This window comes from Epinephelus lanceolatus, chromosome 9 (assembly GCF_041903045.1).
Source record: "Epinephelus lanceolatus isolate andai-2023 chromosome 9, ASM4190304v1, whole genome shotgun sequence".
Lineage (NCBI taxonomy): Eukaryota > Metazoa > Chordata > Actinopteri > Perciformes > Serranidae > Epinephelus > Epinephelus lanceolatus.
Genome location: NC_135742.1, coordinates 29,421,172 through 29,444,871, shown reverse-complemented (window position 1 = coordinate 29,444,871; position 23,700 = coordinate 29,421,172). Strand labels below are relative to the sequence as shown.

The 23,700-nt window shown below is 41.6% G+C and overlaps 1 protein-coding gene across 8 annotated transcripts in view; it reads left to right on the top strand.

The window, feature by feature from the left end:
- trpm3 (transient receptor potential cation channel, subfamily M, member 3) overlaps positions 1-23,700 on the top strand; it is a 173,743-nt gene that overhangs the window by 98,836 nt on the left and 51,207 nt on the right. For all 8 annotated transcript variants that reach the window (XM_033619375.2, XM_033619379.2, XM_033619374.2 and 5 more), the window contains exons 4-8: positions 86-299; positions 3,104-3,228; positions 4,927-5,098; positions 19,189-19,363; positions 19,941-20,064. In XM_033619375.2, the coding sequence (XP_033475266.2) occupies positions 86-299; positions 3,104-3,228; positions 4,927-5,098; positions 19,189-19,363; positions 19,941-20,064 (810 nt within the window). The remainder of the gene's footprint in view (positions 1-85; positions 300-3,103; positions 3,229-4,926; positions 5,099-19,188; positions 19,364-19,940; positions 20,065-23,700) is intronic.

Below are 23,700 nucleotides of genomic sequence, written 5' to 3'. Positions count from 1 at the left end.
TCAGGCATATGTAGACTTGTCTTCATGTGCCTGAGGGTTATGCCAATGTGTTATACATCACTGACACATATCCCACTGTTTTCAGTACGTGCGAGTGTCTTATGACACCAAGCCTGACCTGCTGCTCCACCTGATGACCAAGGAGTGGCAGCTGGATCTGCCTAAGCTGCTCATCTCAGTCCACGGGGGCCTGCAGAACTTTGAATTACAGCCCAAACTCAAACAGGTCTTTGGCAAAGGGCTCATCAAGGCTGCCATGACAACAGGGGCCTGGATCTTCACCGGTGGGGTCAATACAGGTGAAGTACAGTACACACACGCAGCTTTACTATCAAAGATCATGCTACGTTTGCTTGAATGTGTAAAGAATATTTCATTCAGATGTCTCATCAGCAATGTTCAGCTTCACTTCTTTTTATACAAAATGAGTGGCTATGCACTTTTCCTCGGAGTATGATGAGTGTGTTAAAATGTTCTTCATAAGTTATCAGCTATTAAATAACCATTTATCAAGCCCCTCAGGGCGCTAAGATGTTGAAGTATTAGATCTCTGCAAAAGGGTTCTTTAAAGTACGTTATGAGCTCTCCACTATACTTACAGACACTCACGGTTAGACAAGACAGGTGAAGGGTAACTCTCTGAGAGTGTGCAGGAATCTACTCTGCTTATTTTTATCACTGAAAGTGAATGAAAAAGGGTGTGACCATCAGACCAAAGGGTGTATTTCATTTTTTTTTACACAAACCATGTTCAAATCAGGGAAGACGATTATTATTTTATTAGATGCTTTACAGAAATGATTGAGGAGGCAATTAGGGCTTATCATATACGTTTCAATGAGTGGTATTACATTGAAAACAATATAAGAATTTTTCTGTTCGTGTTTTGAAGACTTGAGGTTGTGGAGAAGAGAGGCTTATGACTCTGATGACTAAGGAGATCTCTTTTCAGAGATACTGAGTAGCTGGATGGATTTGGCCTGAAGCAGGATTTATGAGGAGCTCAGTCAACCGGATCTTGGGCATAAGAGGTGGAGGATTGGAAGTGTTGAGACAGTGCAGAAAGAAACAGTGTCAGAGTCAAACAGCAACAAGATGATCGCGTAACAGTATTTGTGCCAAAATACGATTGGTAGAAATAGGAAAAGTCAGCTGATGGAGTGTAAACATGGCGTTGTCATGCATATGTTAAGTTGTCTCTGTGAGTTTGTTTCTGATCTTGGAAAGCTATGGATAGCAGTATGAAGTCTTAACATTGGTAAATGCTTTGCTACTTGTGTTTCTTAGGGATGGGAAGTGATAGGATTTGATTGATATCAATGCCATTATCAGTTCTGCTTATCGGTCCAGTTCTTTATCAATTCCCTTATTGAGTCCTGATCATCAAAACTACGCCTACATAGGTTTTCAGCATTGTTGCAATTGCCTTATTATCTCTGAGTCTGAGCACAGAGTAGAAACAGAGTAGACTTTCAGTCTCTCTGTCATCTAAAATAGATAAAATGAAAGACTATTGTACAGCATTAGTTTTCATTTAGGTTTTCTCACTGAAAGAGAAAATCTGCTAAGCCTGGCTGTGCAGAACTAATGTTATTACAACAGAGAATATTTACCCTCTGTAAGGGATGTGCTGCTTGCCGAAAAGCAGCGGCACTCGTGCGTAGAATTTATGCCTATGTCAGGTAGAAGGATGTTTCAGCATATTGCTGGTGCTTCCACCCTTACTTGAATTTCTAATATTACAGACATTACCAAGCAGCAGCATCTGGGGCTGAAAAATGAAGCCAACACAAAAGTGCCAAAAAACGCAGTTTTTTAAATGTTCACTTGAGGCTGGCTGCAGAAGCCAATCCCCATAGACCCCCATGTTCAAATGCTGTCTGTTGATCGTGTCCTTGGCTCCTCAGTCAGATCCACCCCTCACTCAACCACAGCTCCAGCCTCTCACCCAAATATGGTCTCTTCTGACTCCTTAAAACGGGAATGGGAGTCACAAACCAGTGGGTGAGTTCATGGTAGCTCGGTACATTATAGGTACAGTCTATGGATGTCACAAACAGAATTCTTGTCGTCTGTCTTTGTGAAATGAAGCCACACTCTGGACTGTTTCTTCCTCTCCGACATGACCCCTTCTTGTTGCAAGTTTCCAGCAGTGTAGATGCAAGAGTTTCACATCATTGTTTCGCAATGTGCAGCTGTCAGAAAAACACGCAGCCATTGATAAAACTGATAAGCTCAGAGGCATATGATTCCAATGGTTTGGACAATGTGGAACAAGTTTTAAACTATAACTGATTCACAATTCCCATTCCTACTGTTTCACATACAGCTGTCAGTGTAGTATCTTGACTGTTGATATAAATGATGCATGGATATTAAAATTCATGACCATGTTGCAAAATGAATATGTCTTTATAAACTGTGAATGGCATGGACCTCATATTTGTTTCTTAATTTTACCTTTGGTCTTCTTATCAGTGCTGTTTGATGTTGTTTGTTCACTGTTTGTATTGATCTTGTACCTTTTCTTGGTCTACAAAGAGAAAAGCATTTTTAGTAACAGATTAAATTTAGCAGGCCTTAAATAAGAACAAAGATGAGGAAACATTTTTGATAGGAGAGATAAGAACAGATGGAAAAAATGATGCAGCGTTGGAAGCTGTGGAGGGCTCACACTTGAATACGGAAAGGATTAGAAAGTAAGATTTAGTGACACAATGGGTTCAGAGGCAAGAAAGAGGAAGAGAGAGGCCTGAATAATGGATGGAGGGATGGATTGGAGGGACAGTTGAGAGTGTAGGTAAAGAGAGAATGAATGTCAGCAGGATAGACGGGATAAGATGGCCTCAAGGTCTGACTGCTGCTCCCCCGAGGACAACAACTCGAGGCCTGGAGCTACAACCTGTCTGTGTTTGAAACCGTGTGTGCATTCATATTGGCTTCCACGCTGTTGTCTGCTGCGCCTCACAGATCCTGTTTATCTTTCACAGCAGAGTGTGTCATTATCTAAGTTTGCACTGTGCATTGATCGTGACAAAACTGATATGGTTATCTGTCCTTCTCTCAAACACACTTAAACATTTATGCAAACACACACACACAGGAGTGATTCGCCATGTGGGTGATGCATTGAAAGACCACGCCTCCAAGTCAAGGGGGAAGATCTGCACCATTGGCATTGCTCCGTGGGGCATCGTAGAAAATCAAGAGGACCTTGTTGGCAAAGATGTAAGTCTCTGAGAACAAACAAATAGAACAACCATTTATGTGTGTGTGTATGTGAGAAATGTCACAAGCAGTCAACAGTTGCCAAACCCTGTAAATTGCCGTTGACAGTTTATTAACTGAAACACTATGTGAGCCAATCCAGTCTGTGAAAAACACTCCTCCAGTGCTAGTTGGACAGCTGGCACAACCACATGAGACTGCGGAGCACATGCTGACTCATTCAATTCTCTGGAATCAATGTTATGTTATAGTTAAAGTTTTATCAGAATGTGCTGCACTCTGTCCCACTGAACAAGTCAAGCAGAACAGATTAATGTTGGTAGCTGAAATGAGATTATTAAGTGCTGAAGCTCTTTTTCCATGCTTGATTGGTCTCAACTGTACGCCTAATGACCAGATGAGTTTACTTCAGACTGTCAGGCGCTGCTCCACTAGACCAAATCCAAGCTTCTGAGAAACTGCCATTAATGTTGTATAGATATTCATCCAGTATTTTAGTGTCACTTTCTGTAACATTAATAATAATTAATGATGCAAGTGCAGTGGCTATTGAAACTACATGAATGAATACAGTCTTTTACTTTTCTGTAATTTTTTTTTTAGAACCAAACAAACATGTTTCATCACTTTGACAAAAGCTTAATGCTTAAACACTGATGTCTTAAAGGTCCAGTGTGTAGGATTTAGGGGGATGTGTTGGCAGAAATGGAATATAATATGTTTTATTTCGTGAAAAATCACCTGAAACTAAGAATCATTGTGTTTTCCTTACCTTAAAATGAAAATCTACATATGAAAGGGTCCTCTTCCACTGAGTCCGTCATGGTACTCTGCCATGTTTCTTTCATACCACACCATAGTTAGCAGCCTGTCCACAATGAACTGAACAGCGTCGGAGAAACACTGATTTCTGAAGCTGCTTTATTCAGCATTTTTAGAGGTATAAATCCCTGTTTGTTTTGGAGAGGAAGAGACCTCTGTGGATACTTTGGCATGCAGGAAAAACCTCCTGAGCAATGAGCACCGAAAGAATCCTAGCCAGGAGTTCACACTTGGAACATGGCATTAGTTATAGCCGGTTGAAATCTGCAATCCTCACTGCTAGATGCCACAAAACTATACACTGCTAGTTTAAAGGCTCACTTCAGTGATTTCCATAAAGTTGGACGACTGACAAGAGGCAGATTTTATAAACAGTTGTCTAAATCGGTGCAGCAGAGGCAGAAATATTCTGACTAGTCCATCATATATGTCAAGCCCTGAAATGATGGATCCTATGTCTCCCATCATACAGCAGTGCCATCTCTTCATTAGTTTCTCTCTGCTCATGCCTTTCAACTCTTTGCCCCAGTTTGTGACACGGGCTTGCCATTAAAGATTTGTAGCCCCCAAGTCAAGATAATCCCTGATGACATCATTAGGGTTGTGTGTTAAAACTGTAGCACCACAGAGGACATTATACTCCCCGTGACAAGTAAATTGAACTTGAGGTGTAAAACCAGTGGGGTGTTTTTTTAACGAGTGCAATCCATAATCTGTGTCAAATTATCTTTGCCTACACTTGGGTTACATTAATGGCACAAAGAAAACAAGCGCCTGTGTTATCATTAAACCATACATTGTTCAAGTTTTCACATACTGCTGTCAGCTGTGGGCTTCTCAGATGTTTGTGTAACAGTTAAATCTTCTCTTGGATAGGTGGTGCGTCCATACCAGACCATGTCCAACCCCATGAGCAAGTTGACTGTTCTGAACAGCCTCCACTCCCACTTCATCCTGGCAGACAATGGCACAACGGGAAAGTATGGCGCTGAGGTCAAACTGCGACGTCAATTGGAGAAACACATCTCGCTGCAGAAGATCAACACACGTAAGTTGGCATTCACTGTATCTGCCTGTCGTGGCTATTGCCAGTGTGACCTACTTACCCTTAATTAGAGGAGGTGTTTTTAAATGACACAGCGAGCAATAACAGTATAATGAAACTGTAATCCTTGTTTTATCGACGACACCACCGTGGGTTAATTGGGTTCAGACTCTATTTTATAGCTGCAACCAGACTAAAATTATCATTACCTGCTTTATACTGCACACATGCTGTCAGACGGTGTATTTTTAGCCAGCTGTGATATAACTCGATGAGCCTTTGAAACCGTCCCTCCCTTCAGGAGGGGTTTATTTTTTTCCTTCAAAGCTTCCTGACAGCTCAGATGAACTCTTTCCTGAAATGAACCCGTTTGATAATTCTTGTCTCCTTGTTTTGGGATGCTGCACAAAGCTACCAAACAAGCTGACAAACACAGACATAATGACCAGTGCACAACCTCTGTACACGTACATACACACATACTGTATATCCCACTCTGCAGACACAACCAGTACATTAGGTTTTACATATGCACACACCCAAAGGAATGAAAGATGGATTAGATGTTTGTATTTTTGTAGCATTTTATATCTATATTTGGCACTTGATAGTACAAACAAATCAAAAATAGTACATGGGATGTATTTTAAACCACACCACAGACGTCAGGATGGCCTAATTTTTGTGCATTGTCATATATCTTGGCAGACACATAATAACAGGATGAAATACTGTATTGCGTATTTCCGCGCAACCCTCCCTGTCTTCATTTGAAAACTTGTTGAATCAAAGGTACATTATGCTCATAAAAGGGCGGCAAGAGTACATTTGAATTCTTGTTTGTGTGAGACAATGGTGTGCGTGCCTGCCTGTATATTAATGCGTGTGTGTGTGTGTGAAGTGTTCATCCACCGTTGAGCCCTTGTCACATTGCATTTCTCCGTTTTCAGTTTTCCACATTATACCTCAGCTAGAAACCAAATGGATTTGCATGAATACAAAATGCATTTCTCTTTCTTTTTTCTCTCTTACTCTCTCCCTCTCTTTCTCTGTGTCGCACACAAACAAAGACACAAGCGCACACAAACCTCCCTGGTACCCTTTAAATGCATTTCTCAATAGCCTCTAACAGCATTGTTTAGAATGTGTCAGAGCTGCGAACAAACCTGAGTAAGAGGAATTTGTTTGCGGCCATGATTTATTTGTTATTACCTTCTTTTGTTGTCAGTATAAAACCATTTTGAAATAATTTCCTCAGGGTGTGTGTGACATAAATGCACACATTTTAACATCAATGCTTGTTTAAAAACTGAAGCTGGCAGGAGATAGACGTTACCAAATGGATACATGGTTACAGTGTCGAGAGCAATATCGTGACTCAGATCTTACCTTTGTCATCACCATTTTTATTCAGTGTCAGACCTGTCACTGGTGTTCACTGTCAGGGACTTTATAAGGATATTGTAACCACCACCATATTCCTCCTAAACCCTTCACTTCAGGGGTTTAAGAAATGTTCCTGGGGTTGACAGGATACACAGATGTACTTCCTCCTTGTTCATCGTCCAGTCATGTGACCTATGGACTTCCCTTTGTCATCCTATGCCTGGACTCATACAAAAGGGGCTGGGAAGGCAAAGGGACGCCCAGTCGTCATACAAGCATCTGACTGACATTATCCATGATGATGGTAATGTACTGTGCCATCCCTAATTCATCCATCATCTAACTAGCTTTAACACATATTTGGATCCAGCACTTATACTAGCTAGGATCTACTCATAAAACAAGCCGATAGGTGACCATGTGTGCTGTACTGCTGACCACCCATAACACAGAGCTATCACTCAGCAGTGTCTGAGGTTACAGTGATAACCAGCTTCAACTTCATGACCTTGTGACCTTGTCTTTTAAGGTGAAGTGTTGTATCAGCCAAAAGTGATCCATAGTCCTTGTACAAATTGTTCTAATAACTGCTTTTTAAGCATGACCTGATTTATATATATGAGTCATGTGAAGAGCATTATTTGCATCATCCAAGAAAGTTACCCTTTTTTTTTGTTTGTTTGTTTAGGCTCTGTTTTAAATAAAATTGATAACACATGATAAGGGCAGCACGGTGGTGTAGTGGTTAGCACTATCGCCTCACAGCAAGAGGGTTCCTGGTTCAATCCCAGGAGGAAGCCCGTCTGTGCAGAGTTTGCATGTTCTCCCCGGTACTCCGGCTTCCTCCCACAGTTCAAAGACATGCAGGTTAATTGGTGACTCTAAATTGCCCGTAGGTGTGAATGTGAGTGTGAATGGTTGTCTGTCTCTATGTGTCACCCCTGCAATAGTCTGGCGACCTGTCCATGGTGTACCCTGCCCCCCTGTGCCCCTTAAGAGGATAAGCGGTTTTGAAAATAAATGGATGATAAATCTGCAGTAGCTATTGTCGTTCAGTATTTCAGAATTTTGTAATTGGTAGATTTACAAAACCTAAACATTATCACCCTATTGGTTATAACCACCTGTTGAATATATAAATATATAATTCTTAAATTTGTTTAAGAATTGTCCAGGATTGAAAAAAAAATAATAAAAAAATCTTAATGGTCACACACACACAACACATTCACTCTCACAACTCATCAAATACGGACCCCTGGTCATTGGCCCTACATGTCAAGATATGATGCGCTAGGTACCCCCGTTGTGTCCGTTTCGGACGCTTACAGACGGCATGTAATGCTTGTTACATGCAAAGTGTCTTTTCAAAATAAAAGTCTGTTTTCACAGTAAATGCTGCTTGTTAGATGCATACAGTCAAAAATATCAAACTGCTGCCTGGTGCGTCTTCAAGTGCTGCTAAAGGTGCCTTTGTGCATCGCTGTCTGACACTGTGGGCCACTGACGCCAAGGACCACTGGCCAAGCATCTGCATTTGATGAGTTGGGAGTGAGACCAGGTTGGTGTCCTGAAGTTCTGCATGTAAGCGAAGGGACACTTTTACTCCCAAAATAAGTTAACATACACCTAGAGAAGTTAAACAAGCTGGTTTTTCAATAGCTTGTTGAATGTTGCTACAGTTTCATTTGCACAGATTTTCAGGTAAATGTCCACCCCAGTGTGTGATTACTGTACATGTGTGTATAATGCACTGTAATTTGTTGTGCATACACACATGCATCCCTCACTTCCACATTCACCTCTGACGGGTTGGCAGACAATGACCATTTTGTGATTTGATTACCAGTCCGCGGTCAATCCAAGAGAGCATCAATTTTCCTCACAGCAGGGCTCCTGTGGGATCCAAGAGTAGCCTGAGGCCCAGTAAAGGAAAGGAAGATAGAGAAAGTAAAAAGGGAAAAAAGGCAGTTTAGTTTAAATGGCCTAACATGTGGGTTGTAGACCACACGTAACACACAGTCACACACACACACTGCACACAAACACAAGATGAAAGAAGTGTGGTGGATAGATATGCGTAATCTCCCCCTGTGGTATTTTTGTGATGTCTGGGCAATCCTGTAGCTAATCCTACTGTGCCTGTGTGCGATTTTCCATGCAACGGCTATCACCATGTGAGTGCCGGAAATGCTGTAGCAATCAAATTGGCTCCACAATATTGTACCACAGATTTTAAATATACGAATTGATTTTTTATAACATATGTATATGTGTGTGTGTTTTGGCCTGACTACGCTCTAAATATAGCTTTGATATTGCAAACAGTGTTTAAACAAATCTTCGAGGTCATGATGCATTTTCATTTTCTCTTGCCAAACGATATTTGTGGTCATTTTGCACATTTCCCTTTCTAGTTATGGCAGCACCATTGGCACCTGTCAAAACTCATCATTAGAGCAGGAGCACAGTTGGGCAGTTCCTAAACCTCTTAACACCACACCACCCTTGGTGACAAGTGTATACTCCCTCTGCATACTTTCCCCACCAGTCTCTGCTGTATATTCAATGTTGTGGAAGGCGTCGCCTCCTGTGGTTTTGTGCCCTCTTCAGTGAAAAGTGGACAAGAATATCTAAGATACAGCCCTGGTTGGGGGTAAACAAAATAAATGGCATAAGACAGACAACTGGGCTGGGGAAGCTGTAAATATGGTGGTTGGAGCCAGTGCATTCACACGCTAGAGTAAATGCTCAGCAGTGTTGTGCCCTGCCGTACATGCATGGCTCTCTCTCTCGTGATATGTTCAGCCAGATGTGGTCTAGTTTGATAAAACATGGAAAAAGATTCAGATGCAAATGAGCCTGGATAACCGTGACAAGAAGTCAGCTTAGGCAGCACAAGACACTTGACATGCAAGCAGAGGGACAGAGCTTATGACTAGTGATCGTGAACATTGCCTGATAATATGTTCAATTTAAGTTTATTTCAGACTTATAGGTGCATATACAAAGTTTTGATTTGAAAAAATAATCTTAAATCTTAATCTTTGGCATGATCTCTTGTCCAGCACCTAGTGTGGCACCTCATCATCTGGATGTATTGTATACTGTTTTGAAAAACATATTGCTCATCCTGACACGCTCTCTTTTAGTTTCTGAGGTCACGCACACAGGGACATATTTCCTATTTAACTCCTCCTTACCATCGCCTGAAGCTAGGAGACATTGTCAAACTCAAAGATGAAGAAAATCAATGAAATGATTGGCACCATTCAGCTCGGCTCACTCAACCACTGCACGGCTCTTTTGACATGTCTCCATGTGGCTATAATGCTTTTTAATCACACACCTGCCTCAGAGGGATGACAAGTGAAAGAGGAAGAAAGGAGAGTGTGAAAATGAAGACAGAGAAAAGGGAGTGAGGGTGAGCAGAGAGGAAAGAGAATTATGTGAAGCGCGAAGAAAGTGTGATGCAGCTGCGGAGGATGCAGGCAGTTAGACGGGATATTGCCTTGAGGTTTCCTCGCTGAAAAAGCAGGATGAAACAGTGAAAAGGCAGCAGGAGAAAGGACATAATAAGATTCATTCACAAATGTTTTCGTATGTTCGTTCTCAAAACTGAACAAGAAGACAGACATGTGAAAATCTTCAATGGGATGCACACGCCCGGCCCAAAGAGGAATGAAAGTTATCAGTTTGTGCAAGTCAAGATAAAGTCTGCAAGAATGCGTAAGGCACCTTGAGTGTGCCCTGTTCCGTTTCACCTAAATTACTTAGAATATTAAAATGAGCTCCTAAGTACTCTCTACTGTACTGTATATGAAATGTGTGCGTAAGCGTGGGCATGTGTGTGTTTTAACCCAATGTCTACTGTGTAACCTTCACTGACCCTCCTATAGCAGTGCTTTCATTAATCACAGCGTAGGTAAAAGATGAAGTAGCTCTGGTAATTGAATCTGGAAGCCATAAGGCCTTGCGTTGCAGATTAGCTGTGACATCGTGACCTCCACCATGGTGCAGCCCATACAGAAGAGATTATACTTAAGGTATGGTACATGGGAAGTCAAGAGGGTTGCATTACTCTTCTTTAAAGCGCTCTAAGTGCCTGGGCAAACTCTTGATTTTTCAAATATAGCGTATAATATCTCCCCCTTTCCTACACATTCCAACTGTGTGACCAACTGGATTACTTGGTGACTCTTGTTCTTTGACACATATCACACAGCTGCAGTTTCTCAGTTTGTATCTGGCTTAGAAATGTCACCCTCTGCTGAATGTAACTGCATCATGTAAAGCATAAACAGGATTCCTTTGCATCCTGGAAAACCTGGAAAACAGTTGACCAATTTTCCAGTCTTGGAATACTCATGGAAAATGAGAGGAAAAGTAAAATGTCCTGGAAAATTACAAGTGTGTCAATATTCTCTTATTATCTATCAGAGCTCTTCAAGCTGTTGTTAGGATGAGCGATTCTCCTGAAAGCTGCAACAGCAGTACGGGAGATAGCATTACCAGAGGCCGACCAATTAGCTTATTATGAACAGGCACGTTTTGAATGGGCGCTACATTAATGCTATTTAAGTGAATTGCTGTACAATACATCTTCAGGTGCATTTGCATTACTCTATAATCAAGTTATCATAATTTCTAAGCATGTAAAGATTATTTCATGGGTAAGTAATAGCCATAGACCGAATGTCTTTTATATCAGACTTTCAAAGAGAGGAACAAATTAGTGTATGGTGTGATCCCTGTCTGTCATACTAGCTAGATCATTGCTGACAGTCCTGGAAAAGTCCTGGTAAAATGATCTCTAGAAAAGAGTAGGAATCCTGCCAAAGAATGTATTTTCAAAAGCCATCTAGATGTTTACAGGTTAATTCAGGTCTTGAGACAATCCATACTTTATACTACTCGTATAAAATGATATTAGTTTTTCATTAGCCCTCTGGTCAGTGGTTTTGGTCCCAGTGGTTGTGCTGCACTGTTGACTGGTTAAAGCAGTGGGGCTGAACTGACTCTGCAGGAGTGGATGAGTAGATAAAATAGTTGCGGGCACGTGAGAATAAGCGTACAAAGACAGCATGGGGACAGTTAATGTCACTGGATGTAAGGTGTGTTCGTGCACGAAAGGATATAAAAAAAGTGTCAAAAAGATTAACATGAGCCACCAGAGTGTGCAACCCTGTGGTGGAGAGATAATAGAGCCAGCAGTGGGTATGATTGGATGCAAGACTTGCTCCAGGTATGGTTCCAGGTTGAGGATGTGCACGGATGACATAACATGTTATGTGGTGTGGAAAGAATTTGCGTGCATGATCAGTAGTGTGAACTGTGGTAAATGTCTTTTGGAAAAGTTGAAGTAGTAAAAAAAAAAAAAAAAACAAAGAACAGTGGTGAGAAGGTCAGAGATGTCCTCGTAGATCATTTATGCACACTACCAAACAATTAAAGAAGCCTAGACAAAAATATTGCACTGTCCAGAGGGGGACTGTAGCACTTGTGACACAATGACTGGCACAGTTCACAGCTCAGAGCAGGACCCAAATGCAGAACACGAGGCAAGCAAGATGACTGGACAAAAAGCAAGCTTTAATGGGAATCTGGTTGCAGGGAACAAAAACTGAAGGAAGAGTTCAAGTACAAAATCCAAGTACAAGGAAAAATACGAAAACTAAACTATGAGCAAATCAGAATGACACGAGGAACACGATGGAGAAGGGATAACAGCAACACAGACTATCTGACACTGAAACAGGGATAACACAGAGACTAAGGCTACACAGAAACAGTAACATCACACACATGCGCGTTGGACCGACAATAAAACACATCACATTTGCAAAACAGGTCTTTGGGGAAAAATGAATGACATAGCGGTGCAAGCTTCATCTCCCAGATAATCGCCAGTAGAAAAGTGTGATGACCTCATCCTGAATGATAAGTAGCCATGTGCTCCTATTTGGGAGAGTGTGTAGGGTATTTTCGGAGAAATGGCGCTTTGAAGCAATGGGCGTTTTCGGGGTAATTGGCTGTCATACAAATGGGCTTTCAGTCCAATAGCTCTATTAGCAGCTAGTGCTGGTAAGTCTCTATAGGGAGAGGTGTGGGTGCAGCTGGGAGAGGAGTCTGGAGTGGTGGGGCCGCCATGTAGAGGCTTTCACAGAGGAACAGTTCTTCCAAATGTTATGATGTCCAGGGCTGAATTCCAATACCTCTGTTAGTGTCTCATGGCAAAGCTGTCACAGCATGTAGGCAGAAAGTGTCTGGCAGTCAACCTTTACTGGCTGGCAACTGGGACAGTCTACGGTAGCAGTAGTACAGCTTCAGCAGCTCTCTGCAGGTTTAGTGCTCCGCTCCAACACTGTATGGTGAGTGATCTTTGCCTGAGCAGTGAAGTATGCTGTGCAAAAATCATGGACGTATGAGAGAAACACATGAATACTGATACGACCATTCTCACAGCAGTTGCATGGCCCTTGATTAGATATGTATCAAATGTGAAAGTGACTCAGATCTGACAGGAAAAAAATGGATTTCTCTGCCCACACTACTCTTAAAAACATATTTGTGTCAGAATAGAAAAATCAGATTTGGGACACATTTGCCTGTTATGCAAATGTAGCTGAAATGCACAAGGGAAGGAGAGTTTTTACAGGTGACTTCAGGGCTAATGGAGGACAGGTAAAGTAGGGCAGAGCAGATAATCAAAAAGGCAGGAAGACATGACGTGAGGAGTTACCATCAAAATAAAACTGGACACAAACTAAAACAAAAAACCTGAGACCAAGGCAATGACATGTTTACTGTTGCGTTTATTGATCATTTATATCATATATCTCATTATTTGCTGATACTTATGTCATATGAGCTGAATCCAAAGTGTTTTGGAAAGGATGACTCAGTCTAAGACCCCATTTATAACTTTCATTCCAGGTGTCTTGTATCAGAATAAAATCCAGATGATATTTGATATACTTAAATTTACACTTTGTGACGTGTGCATTTCTGTTGGCCAGATCACACGTCTGGTTACAATCTGTTTAGGGTTGCCTGGGCTTCATGCAAGTCAGGGTCAGCCCTACTCCAGTCCAGACAGTGATTGTAATGCACCTGAAGCTGTTCGGTAGCTGCCAAAAAAGGCAAAAGAAGAATGACTTCAGTAACAGTAACCATTTAGCTAGGAAGCTAACAACTATCTATATACTAGATCAGATACTTGCTACACTGTTCCATTCTCTGAGTGACCATATCCATTGAACCTGCTTTTTTTGTCTGCCTTTTCCGTTCATCCGTCCCACTCTCATGAATGCAATATCTAAAAAAAATTCCTTGAGGGAATTTCTTCAAATTTGGCACAAACATCCACATTGAGTCAAGGCTGATTATAGCTTGGTGGTGAAAGGTCAAGGTCACTTTGACCTTGCATCTGTCACATTTTGTGAATGCCATATCTCAAAAACACCTTGAGGGAATTCTCTCAAATTTGGTGCAAACATTTGTTGAACTCAATAATAAACTGATTAGAATTTAGTCAAAGGTCAAAGGTCAAGGTGACCTCTCCAAATATGTTTTTAGCCATAACTCAAGAATTCATGCGTTAATTGTGACAAAATTTCCCACAAATGTCTAATAGGATAAAATATTGACATTATGATATCTTATATCCAAAAGGTCAAAGGTCAACTTCCCTGTGACATTTAAGTATTCTGCAAAAAACACTTTCTGGCCATTTGTCAAAGACATAACTGAGGAGCAGAAGGGGAGACATTTGGTTAGATACTGATTTGTGGGTGCTAATTTTTGGTGCCCACTTTGAAACTGTACTGACTGTATAAATCAGGGGTGACTGAACTTGTTTGATGGGGGCCAGAATAGATAATGTGAAAATATTACATTTTCTTACGTCATACACTTACATTACATCAGTTATTTAAAAAAATCACATACAGATGAGACAAATGCAATACTTTCATCTGTCAATGAAAAGTATTTTCAAAAGCCCTCGCTTTTGTCTCTCCGCTTCTTGTCTGTGGTCAGGAAATGGTGCATGTCTACAAACTGTATGACAGTCCTACCATGTTGAGGTGAACGGAAACAAATGCAAAGTGAATTTGCTTGATCAACCAATATTGTGTGGTGGACCACATATAGTATATTTTGAAAGACAAGCTGTGGGTTGTTTAAAATTGGTCTGTAGGCCCTAATTGGCCCTCCGGCTAGGTTTTCGACATGCCAGATATAGATCGTCTGTGCTGCTGTGTGTGAAGCATTTATGTTTTCACAGACATAAATGCAAACTGTAACTGCAACTTCACTGGTTCAAGGAGGCATACCACAGGGAGGTGGTAATTCTGTTTTTCTTTTGCTTTCAGTTAGACTCATAGGAGGCAGACCTTGTGAGTGGGAATTTCTATAGACCACTTACTGAGGTAAATACCCTTGGGGGGAGTAAAGCTTACACGTGTCTGATGCATTTACACCTTTTTAGTGTCTTGCTGGAATACATATCAAGCCACCTCTGGAGGTGTTTTTTAGATAATTGAATTTCAGTCAGTCCGTCTGAAATGTTTCTTTGATGTATTTACACTTAGCTATCTTTCATCCAAGAAACGTGACATGAGTGGGTTAAATAGGTCTAATATTCTAGTTTTCTGAATATCATTTTAAGTCTTTTTTGACTATGTGAGATAATACTTTGCCTTCAGTTGATGCAGGTTAACAATATTTGAACATACATACATATATACAGTATATTATGTAATCTTCAGCACCAGCGTGGCAGCAACAACAGGATTCGATATATGATTTTTATGCCATGGAGAGAGCTCTTAAGGAAGAGCATTCACAGGGATTCAGACACACACTAACTCACATATCAATGGAGTTAATTTCCTTTAACCCCAATTTCCCAGTTGTGAATATATTGTTCTGATCAATGACCCTATTCATGATTGATTCTCTCTGGATCACGGCCTTGGCAACACTACAACTTATTAGTGGTAAAAAGATGGTACGGACCATCTGATTTAATCTGAATTCCTCTGAGTATGTAAGAGAAACAACAGGATATGACGATGTCAAAACACGACTGAAAAAGTAAAGTTTGAGAGAAGCTTTGCCCTTTTAGTGTACCAGACCCCCTGACCTTTTGTTCTATAGCCTGTCGAGTCATGTTGCCTTCACAGATCTGATGCTTCCTGTCTGCCTTAGTTGTTGCTAAGATAATGATGCGTGTGTGTGTGTGTGTGTGTGTGTGTGTGTGTGTTTATTTTTTTGAGGGGGGGGTGCGAAGACAACGACCCACATACAGTAGCACACCTCCTCCAGTCATGCTGATACTAATTTGACACATACAAGGACAAACTCACAGACACTCGCGCCCACCCACGCACGCAGAGACACACGCACACGCGAAGGATGAGTCATTGCTGGATCCTTAATTAGGACCATTTAAGCATGTTACGTGTGTCTCGCTTACACGCTTCTCTTTCCCTCCCTAATTCCTTCTCCTCCTCGTTACTTCCTCATCTCCCAGGCCGGATAAATATAGAAAGTTGTGGCCTCGGAGTCTCATCGACCACCTTCCTCCATTTTTCTGCCTCTGCTTTTTCACACAGTTTCACGGTAGCTTCCCTCCTGAGAGATAAGGTGTGGGCACTCGGTTAAAACTATGTATGAGATACAGGGAGACAAGGGAAAGGGTTGGGGTTTGTCGATTGTGTTATCTGATGCGTTGGAGTGTGTGAATGGTGCATGGATACAGTCATTACAAGAAAAGGGGGTGGAAAGGCTGAACGTGTTGAGAAAAGCAGTACAGAGTGTATAGGGTATATTGTGTAGAGTGTGTATACACTACATCATCCAGATGGACAGAAACAGACGTCGCTATTAGACGATTGCTTTTAGCACTGATCTATTTTCCACCCAAGTACCAACAACTCGTTTTGCACTGCCTCATTTGAAGGAACCTCCCACCTGTTTGCACCTCTCCTCCCACCTGTGCGCTCGGCACTGAGCACCAAAATAACACACAGACTGGCAAGGAGAATTTCAAGGTCAGGAAACAGTTAGATTGCGGCTTGCGCTGTGTTTCACCAACACAAAAATAGGTTGCAGTAGTATTTCTTTTTTTGTTTTAACATTTTGTATTAGGAATACAGATTTACCCAATACAGGTGCGCAACACAGTGAACAACAGAGAGGGAGACAACAGCGAACCACAACATCTACCTCCCAACCGCACCCCAACTTCTGTATCTGTTTGAAGGTTTTAAGTCTTGATTATAAAGAAACTGTGATGGAATATAAAAGTATTTTGAGAAGTGAGAAGAAAACACAGACGTGTAGCATATGGACAGTCCACTGCACAACCGTGTTGCACGTTGGCAGAGGGAACACTTGGTGAATTCCAGCAAGGACTGCATCTTCACTAAATACCCAACAGATAAGCTCTCAAGCTATGGGTTTACATCTCCATCTAGAAGAATAGTTATTCTTCCGAAAGTGCAGACTCATGTAACCACCCCAGCTACTTAGTGCTTTAGTTGATATAAAGGGGGAATTCAGACCGCAAGATCTGCCCCCACAGATAAAGTGATTCAAAGAGCTCTCAGCTTTCTAACAATCACAGGATTAAGTTTAAAAAATATAAAATTGCAAGTTCAGTAGCAGCAGCAGTTAGCAGAGCGTTAACGCTGCTATGTTTAGGGCTTCATTTCCCAGTCAAGCCCCCAGGAATGGCACTGGGCTGGGTGGCAGTTTTTTAGCACCGACCCCAATTGAAATTCAGGTCATGTCATGCCATGGATCCAGAAAAACTTTCCATCATAACATTATCCTACAAATATATAAAGTGTGTGAGTGTTTATAGTTATAATCATCAGGTCCAGTAAAATTAAAGGCAGTAGGAATTGTATCATAACATTATTTTGGTGCCGTTTTTGTTGAATGCACTCACAGGAGGAAACAGGAGAAACTTTTTGGCATGCCTGCAACTTTAGTTAGAGCGGATCGGCTGCCATGTTTGGTTTCCTCATACATGTTTTGATACATCGAAGTTCCCACAGGAGTAAATACAGTAGTTAAAGCTCTCAGCTGTTAATTAGAAAAGCCAACTGTGAATGGAAGGTCAAAAGTCATTCTAAAATGTGCCCGCTGTTTTGGGGTAGTCAGGCAAAAGAGAATTTTGTTTCATTTGTGGTTAGTGCCTCTATCTGTATTTGTGTGAGTGCGAGTGTGTGTTTGTGCGCTACCAATTAGCCATGACACAGCTGTGCTTTCCCCTCCTCATCTGCTCCTTGGTGGGTTTCAGTTGAACAATAATCTGCTTTAGATACTGCAGCGCTGCCTCCAAAGCTCACTAGTCATCAATATCAATGCCTGATCTGACACAAACTCACATACATGCAAGTAACAGCAAAAAATAGACATCCAAAAGAAACGGAAGAATCAGATACAAAAGGTTATTGGTCTGCTTCTCTTTCACATTGAGCTCTGTTGATGTATGGTCGTGTGATGTGTTGTGGCACAGTGACGTTTTACCGCTTTGAAGTAGGCAAGGCCCCTAAAATATTCTCCTTATGTAACTGTCCTTGTTGCAAGGCCGCACGAGGCTGTGTGAGGCAAAGCGTAATGGTGGCGGGTATGCTTCCGAATGTGTGCGTGTGTGTGTGCGTATGTGCATACAGTATGTAAGCATGCATCTGTATGCCCTCGTCTGCCTGCGTGCTTGAGAGACAGACCATGCTTTCTCCAATGTGAATTATGCAGACCAGGATGAGGGTGCAGGGCGGGGAAGATCCGGCAGTTACACAGCTTTTGAATTAGAAGAGTCAAAACACCCGGCAGAAAACACAACCTCATGAAACAGAATGGGGGGTAGAGGAGGAGAACAGAGTGTCTATAGAAGGAAAGACTGCGGAGACAGGAAGTGAGGCAGAGAGCAGGAAAGAGGGTTTAGGAAATAGATTGGACTGTGAACACTAAAAGGGGAAAGAACTTAGAGGGGTTAGAGAGACTGGCACTCTGGGGTTTACAGGGTTTATGGCGTCTTGAAGGAGATGTTCAGTGGTGTAATGAGAAGTTTGGGATGGAAACAAGAGGCAGGAAAGAGAGCAACACAAGCAAAAATGAGGCATGAAATTCTTTTGAGAGTTTTGCGATACCTACAGTACCTTCTCCTGTACATAGACTCACCGTGTGCAGAGAAACCAGGCTGCTAATTTTGTGTAATTACCCTAAATAGCCTGTGATTAGCAGGCAAGGAGCCATTTTTGTGTTGAACGGTGGGGGGTTTATCAGTGAATTTCTCTCTCTCTCTCTCTCTCTCACACACACACACACACACACACACACACACACACCCATGCCACAGGAACAGAGCACCAAGCACAAAGTGGGCTGGTTATTTTTGGGACTGGTGCTTTTTTAAAAACCTCTCTCCCATAATTAGAAAGCTCACATTGTCTTGACAGTACAGTCAAGAGACATGACAGGTGCGATGTTTGCACCTTGTTCACACATTTCTATTTACAGATCAAGTATTGCTGATGTAATGAAGCCTATTTATTGACTATCCTCCTTCTGTTTTTTTCTCTCTGTCCTTAACCTCCCTCTTCCTTCTTCACATTTATATCCCTTTTCCTGCATTTCTCATCCCTGATTTCCTTCCTACAATCCTTCCTTCCACCTGTTTCCATGTGCAGGTATTGGTCAGGGTGTGCCGGTGGTGGCTCTGATCGTAGAGGGAGGTCCTAATGTGATCTCCATTGTGCTGGAGTACCTCAGGGACACACCTCCCGTCCCTGTGGTGGTGTGTGACGGCAGTGGCAGGGCTTCAGACATCTTGGCCTTTGGACATAAATACTCCGAGGAGGGAGGGTATGCACTCACATGTGCACAATATGCTGTCATCCAAGGATAAAACACTTAATAATACAAATTGTATCCAGTGTGGAAAATATGTTACACCATGGAAAAGAGTCTTCCTAAGATTGTTTATAATCAGAATTTTGGATATATTGGTTTTATTTGAGTTATTATTTATCAAAACATAACACGCACACAATTTCATATATACAGTACATACAGCAATGATGCAATTCTGTAGTTAGGCATTTTATGGAGAATGATACTGTAAACTTGATGCAAGAACTTGCAAACATTTATCAATTTTCTGCAATGTGCTGATGCACACACAGTTTACATTTTTAGTTATAGTCCTCATGAATTCAGTTTGTACAGCTTCATATATCGAGTTACAGATGAAGGTAATCTTGCAGAATCACATCACACCGGGGTCTCCGAGACAGTAGTGCTGACAGCCCCACAGCCAACCTTCATTTCACTTACTGACGCACAAATTTAATTTCCTTGCTTCCCCCTAACTGTTTTATTCTCCTTACCTCCATCTGACCCCTTCCTGACACCCTCTTTTTTTCCTTCCACACCTCTGCAGCATAATTAACGAGTCTCTGAGAGACCAGTTGCTGGTGACCATCCAGAAGACTTTCACCTACAGCCGCACACAGGCCCAACATCTGTTCATCATTCTCATGGAGTGCATGAAAAAGAAGGAGCTGGTGAGTGTCACTTTCACATGTGTGCATACACATATTTGCACATGCATTAGTGTAAAGCAAACACATGAGCAGTATATACACAAAACATTGAAGAAGACTCACACAAACAGACACTTACACATGCACACACCATTACACCCCTAATAACAGTAACATCACCATTCATTTAAGCTTTCATGTCTCCGCTGTATGAAGAAGCCCAGAAATGAAATATATGTGAGGGAGGAACAAATGGATTTGTCAAATGAAGCTTGCTCATCATGAAACTTTTATTGAAGCAATTATTAACCCATCTTTTATGCATGACATGTAATGTTAAGTGGATGTAAATGTATTCAGATGACGTAGGGGACCAAATGGCCTCCACCTTGAGAATCTATACCCCTTTGGCAGTGTTTAATTCTCAGTCCCTTTAGAGTACTGTCACTCACATGAAACCAACCTCTTATTAATGCTGTGTGTGTGTGTAGTATGGTATATTTCATGACAGTAGCAGGGGGCATGTTGCTTTCTTGCTACACTCATTGCGCTATGAAGCACCAGAGCCGTGCATGCAGACACCCACACATGACCTTGCACTCATTCACAAGATAACAGTGTAACATCCTCTATGATGTAAACAAACAGCTAGCAGCTTTTGCTGTATCTTAGTTTTGCAGCAACACCAAGTTATTTACTACTTGGTTGCTCTCGCCACAACTGTCTTTGAACACATAGCGTACAATGTCTGTTGTAAAGGAGGGGAATATTTGCCAGATCAGTGACTGTTGGGATTGCTGGCTGCCATTGGCATTTTGCTTATGAATATATAATTAGTTTACACACACAAGCATTACTTTATCACAACTTCTGATGTAAAACTGCTGAGCTAGAATTCAGTCATCAGCATCTTCAAACACAACAGCCAGGATGTTTTTTAAGATGACTCAACCAGGTATATATCATCAGGTCGTCTCCCCTGTTTGTAAAAAAAATAGTGTAGGTTAATCATTTCAATCTGTGTTTCAGTTATTATAAGCACAATCAAATCAAAGCACACACAGAAACATGCTCAAACACATACAGTAGTACACATGGTATTCTGCAAGCAGCCCAGCATTGGTCATAGTTGTGCAGCGTGTAAGTGGATTGATTGTGTTGTCAATGGGGTTCCAGTGGCTGACTGATGCTCACACTGATGGATCTTCTGAACACAATACACCAGAGCAGAACAATGGTTTGTGAATCATTCAGCAGGAGCAGCTGTACAGGCCAGATAATCTTGGAACTTAAAAAACTCTTCTACTACAACACTGAAAGGAACACTGAAAGTGCATTTTGGCAATATTTAAAAGTCCACCAACCCTGCTTCACTCTTGCATAAATATTCTTGCATTTTATCGGGCTATTAGGTTTTTTTTCTGATCATTCATTTACTGACAAAGGGAGTAACATCTGGGGATACACACTTCATGTGGCAAAGTGGTGCAATAGAGCTGCTGTGTAAACCTGTCAAATTGGTACATCTGTATAATCACAGATAGCAGAGTGTGGGAGCAGGTAAATCCAACAGTGGGATAGGTGTTTATATCCAGGATGCTGTACTTCATGTAGTATGTATGAATGTGAAAAGAAATAGTCATCTGTGTCTTATAACCTTAACAATGCCATAAAACATTAAGCAATGACATAAAAGTTTGATAGCATACTCTGACAATGTGTTCAGTGGAAGCAATCCTTGTACAGTATGTCTTCCAAAAAACACATGCTGCAATCATTAGTGCCTGTACACCGTGCACAGTTTCAAAAAGTCCACGTTGATTATAGTTAGAGAAAGAGAAATAAAGAGAGATATATGTGTCTCTCTGCTGTCTGGCAGTCTTTCTCTCTCTCATTGAAGTAGTTTCAGCAGCCACCTATTTATCAGGCTGATAGGCATCACAGGGGCTCTCCCCCTGATAGTGCTCCGAAAGTTACGGATTGGTGTGTGTATGATTGGTGGGGAGTAACTCAAAGGGAGAAGGGAGAAATAAAAATGAGCTTAAGAGAGATCTCCCATTGTTCCAGGCAAAGCCTGAAACACTTCAGTAATGCCTTGCCTCGAGATGCTCAAAAAAGTGGCCCCTGTGTGGTTTCCTGATTTTGTTTGAGAAACCAGAACATGTATAGCCTATCTCATATTTTCTGTGTTTGGGACGTTTATAGGCGTGTACCCCCAGGGTGCAGGTGAGGTCTGGGCTTTATAAAAAGGTAGCTACAAGGTGCCAGACTGTAAGCAGCATGCATCCAAGAGACACAGCACCGGAAAAGCCAAATACAGTGAGGGGACACGCCAAAGGACACGCCAATTTTCATTGGCGAGTGTGTTGCAAACAGAAATCGATGATCCTGCATAGTATACCTCTAAAGTCAGTCACTTGACCCCTGATCATCAGACTGAGCTACTTTTCAAATCTCAGATTTAAAAATGCTGCAGTACAACTAGATTTAAGAAGTATAGTAGCATAAACGTATTACTGGGAGGTTGTTGGTTCAGTCCCCACATCTGCAGGATAAATCTGGGTGCAGAAAGTGAAAAGCAGCACATTCCCTCCTTCACTGTTACCACTGAGGTTCCCTTGAACAAGGCCTTTAACCCCAATCACTCTAGTGGAGCAGTGACTTGCAGCGTCAGACACTGACGAAAAAGCCGCTCTTTAACGTTGGCACTATATGTGGCTGGTCACCGTTTAATGGCACTCTGAGGCAACAGGGGGAAATGCGGTGGGACACGAATAAAAGTTAAGGTGAGGAAAGTCCAAGTAGGGTGGGTAGGAGTGGAGGTAGATGGATCCAACAAACATTGACTTTCACCCAGGAGAGCGGTGTTTGTGTCCTGTAAGATTATAAAGCCAAATCTTGTTCTTTTTTCCTAGACCTTACCACGTGTTTTTGCTGCCTAAACCTAACCTTAGTTATTGAAGGCAAAAAAAACATCAACTTACATCTGGACGTGGATAGTCCATAACCAAACGTCGATGTGTTGCAAAAACAAACAACAAAGAAACAAAGAAAAACATTCCTTTTGAGATGAGGCCGAAACAAATCTCCCAGGATATGATCATAGTGTTTTCTGGCCCCTACCTACTGCAGCAGTTCACCACTTTTGGTCTGCAGGGCCAGATTTCTAAACTTGTTTTTTATTCCCACTTGGGAGACATACTTGGTACTGCATTGATACAAATGTTTTTTCATGTCTACTAGTATATTGGTCTACTTGCGCCGGCAGTAGCTGGCTTCCCCCAATAATGCTATGGAGGTAAATTGGAGAAAATTACAACACGCATAAACATAAACAGCACACTTAAAAACAAACTGAAACTAGGAGAGCACTCTTGAAAGTGCAGTGACTATTGGCCACTAAGGCCTGTGATATGCAGCAGTCCTGCTGACAAACAGACAAACAAACAGAACCAAATAACCTCCTACAAACAGGCCACAGGTTAAATTCCTAGAACCTGCAAGATTACTGAGTTTAGATACTTGCACTGAAGGCTGAAAATGACAGACACTGAAGAAGAATTTACAAGTGTGTAGCTTAGACTTCAGAGGTGTAGGCATTGCAGCTTATACCTACTATAGGGATGCAGTGGAACCATATGAGCTCTAAAGCACCTG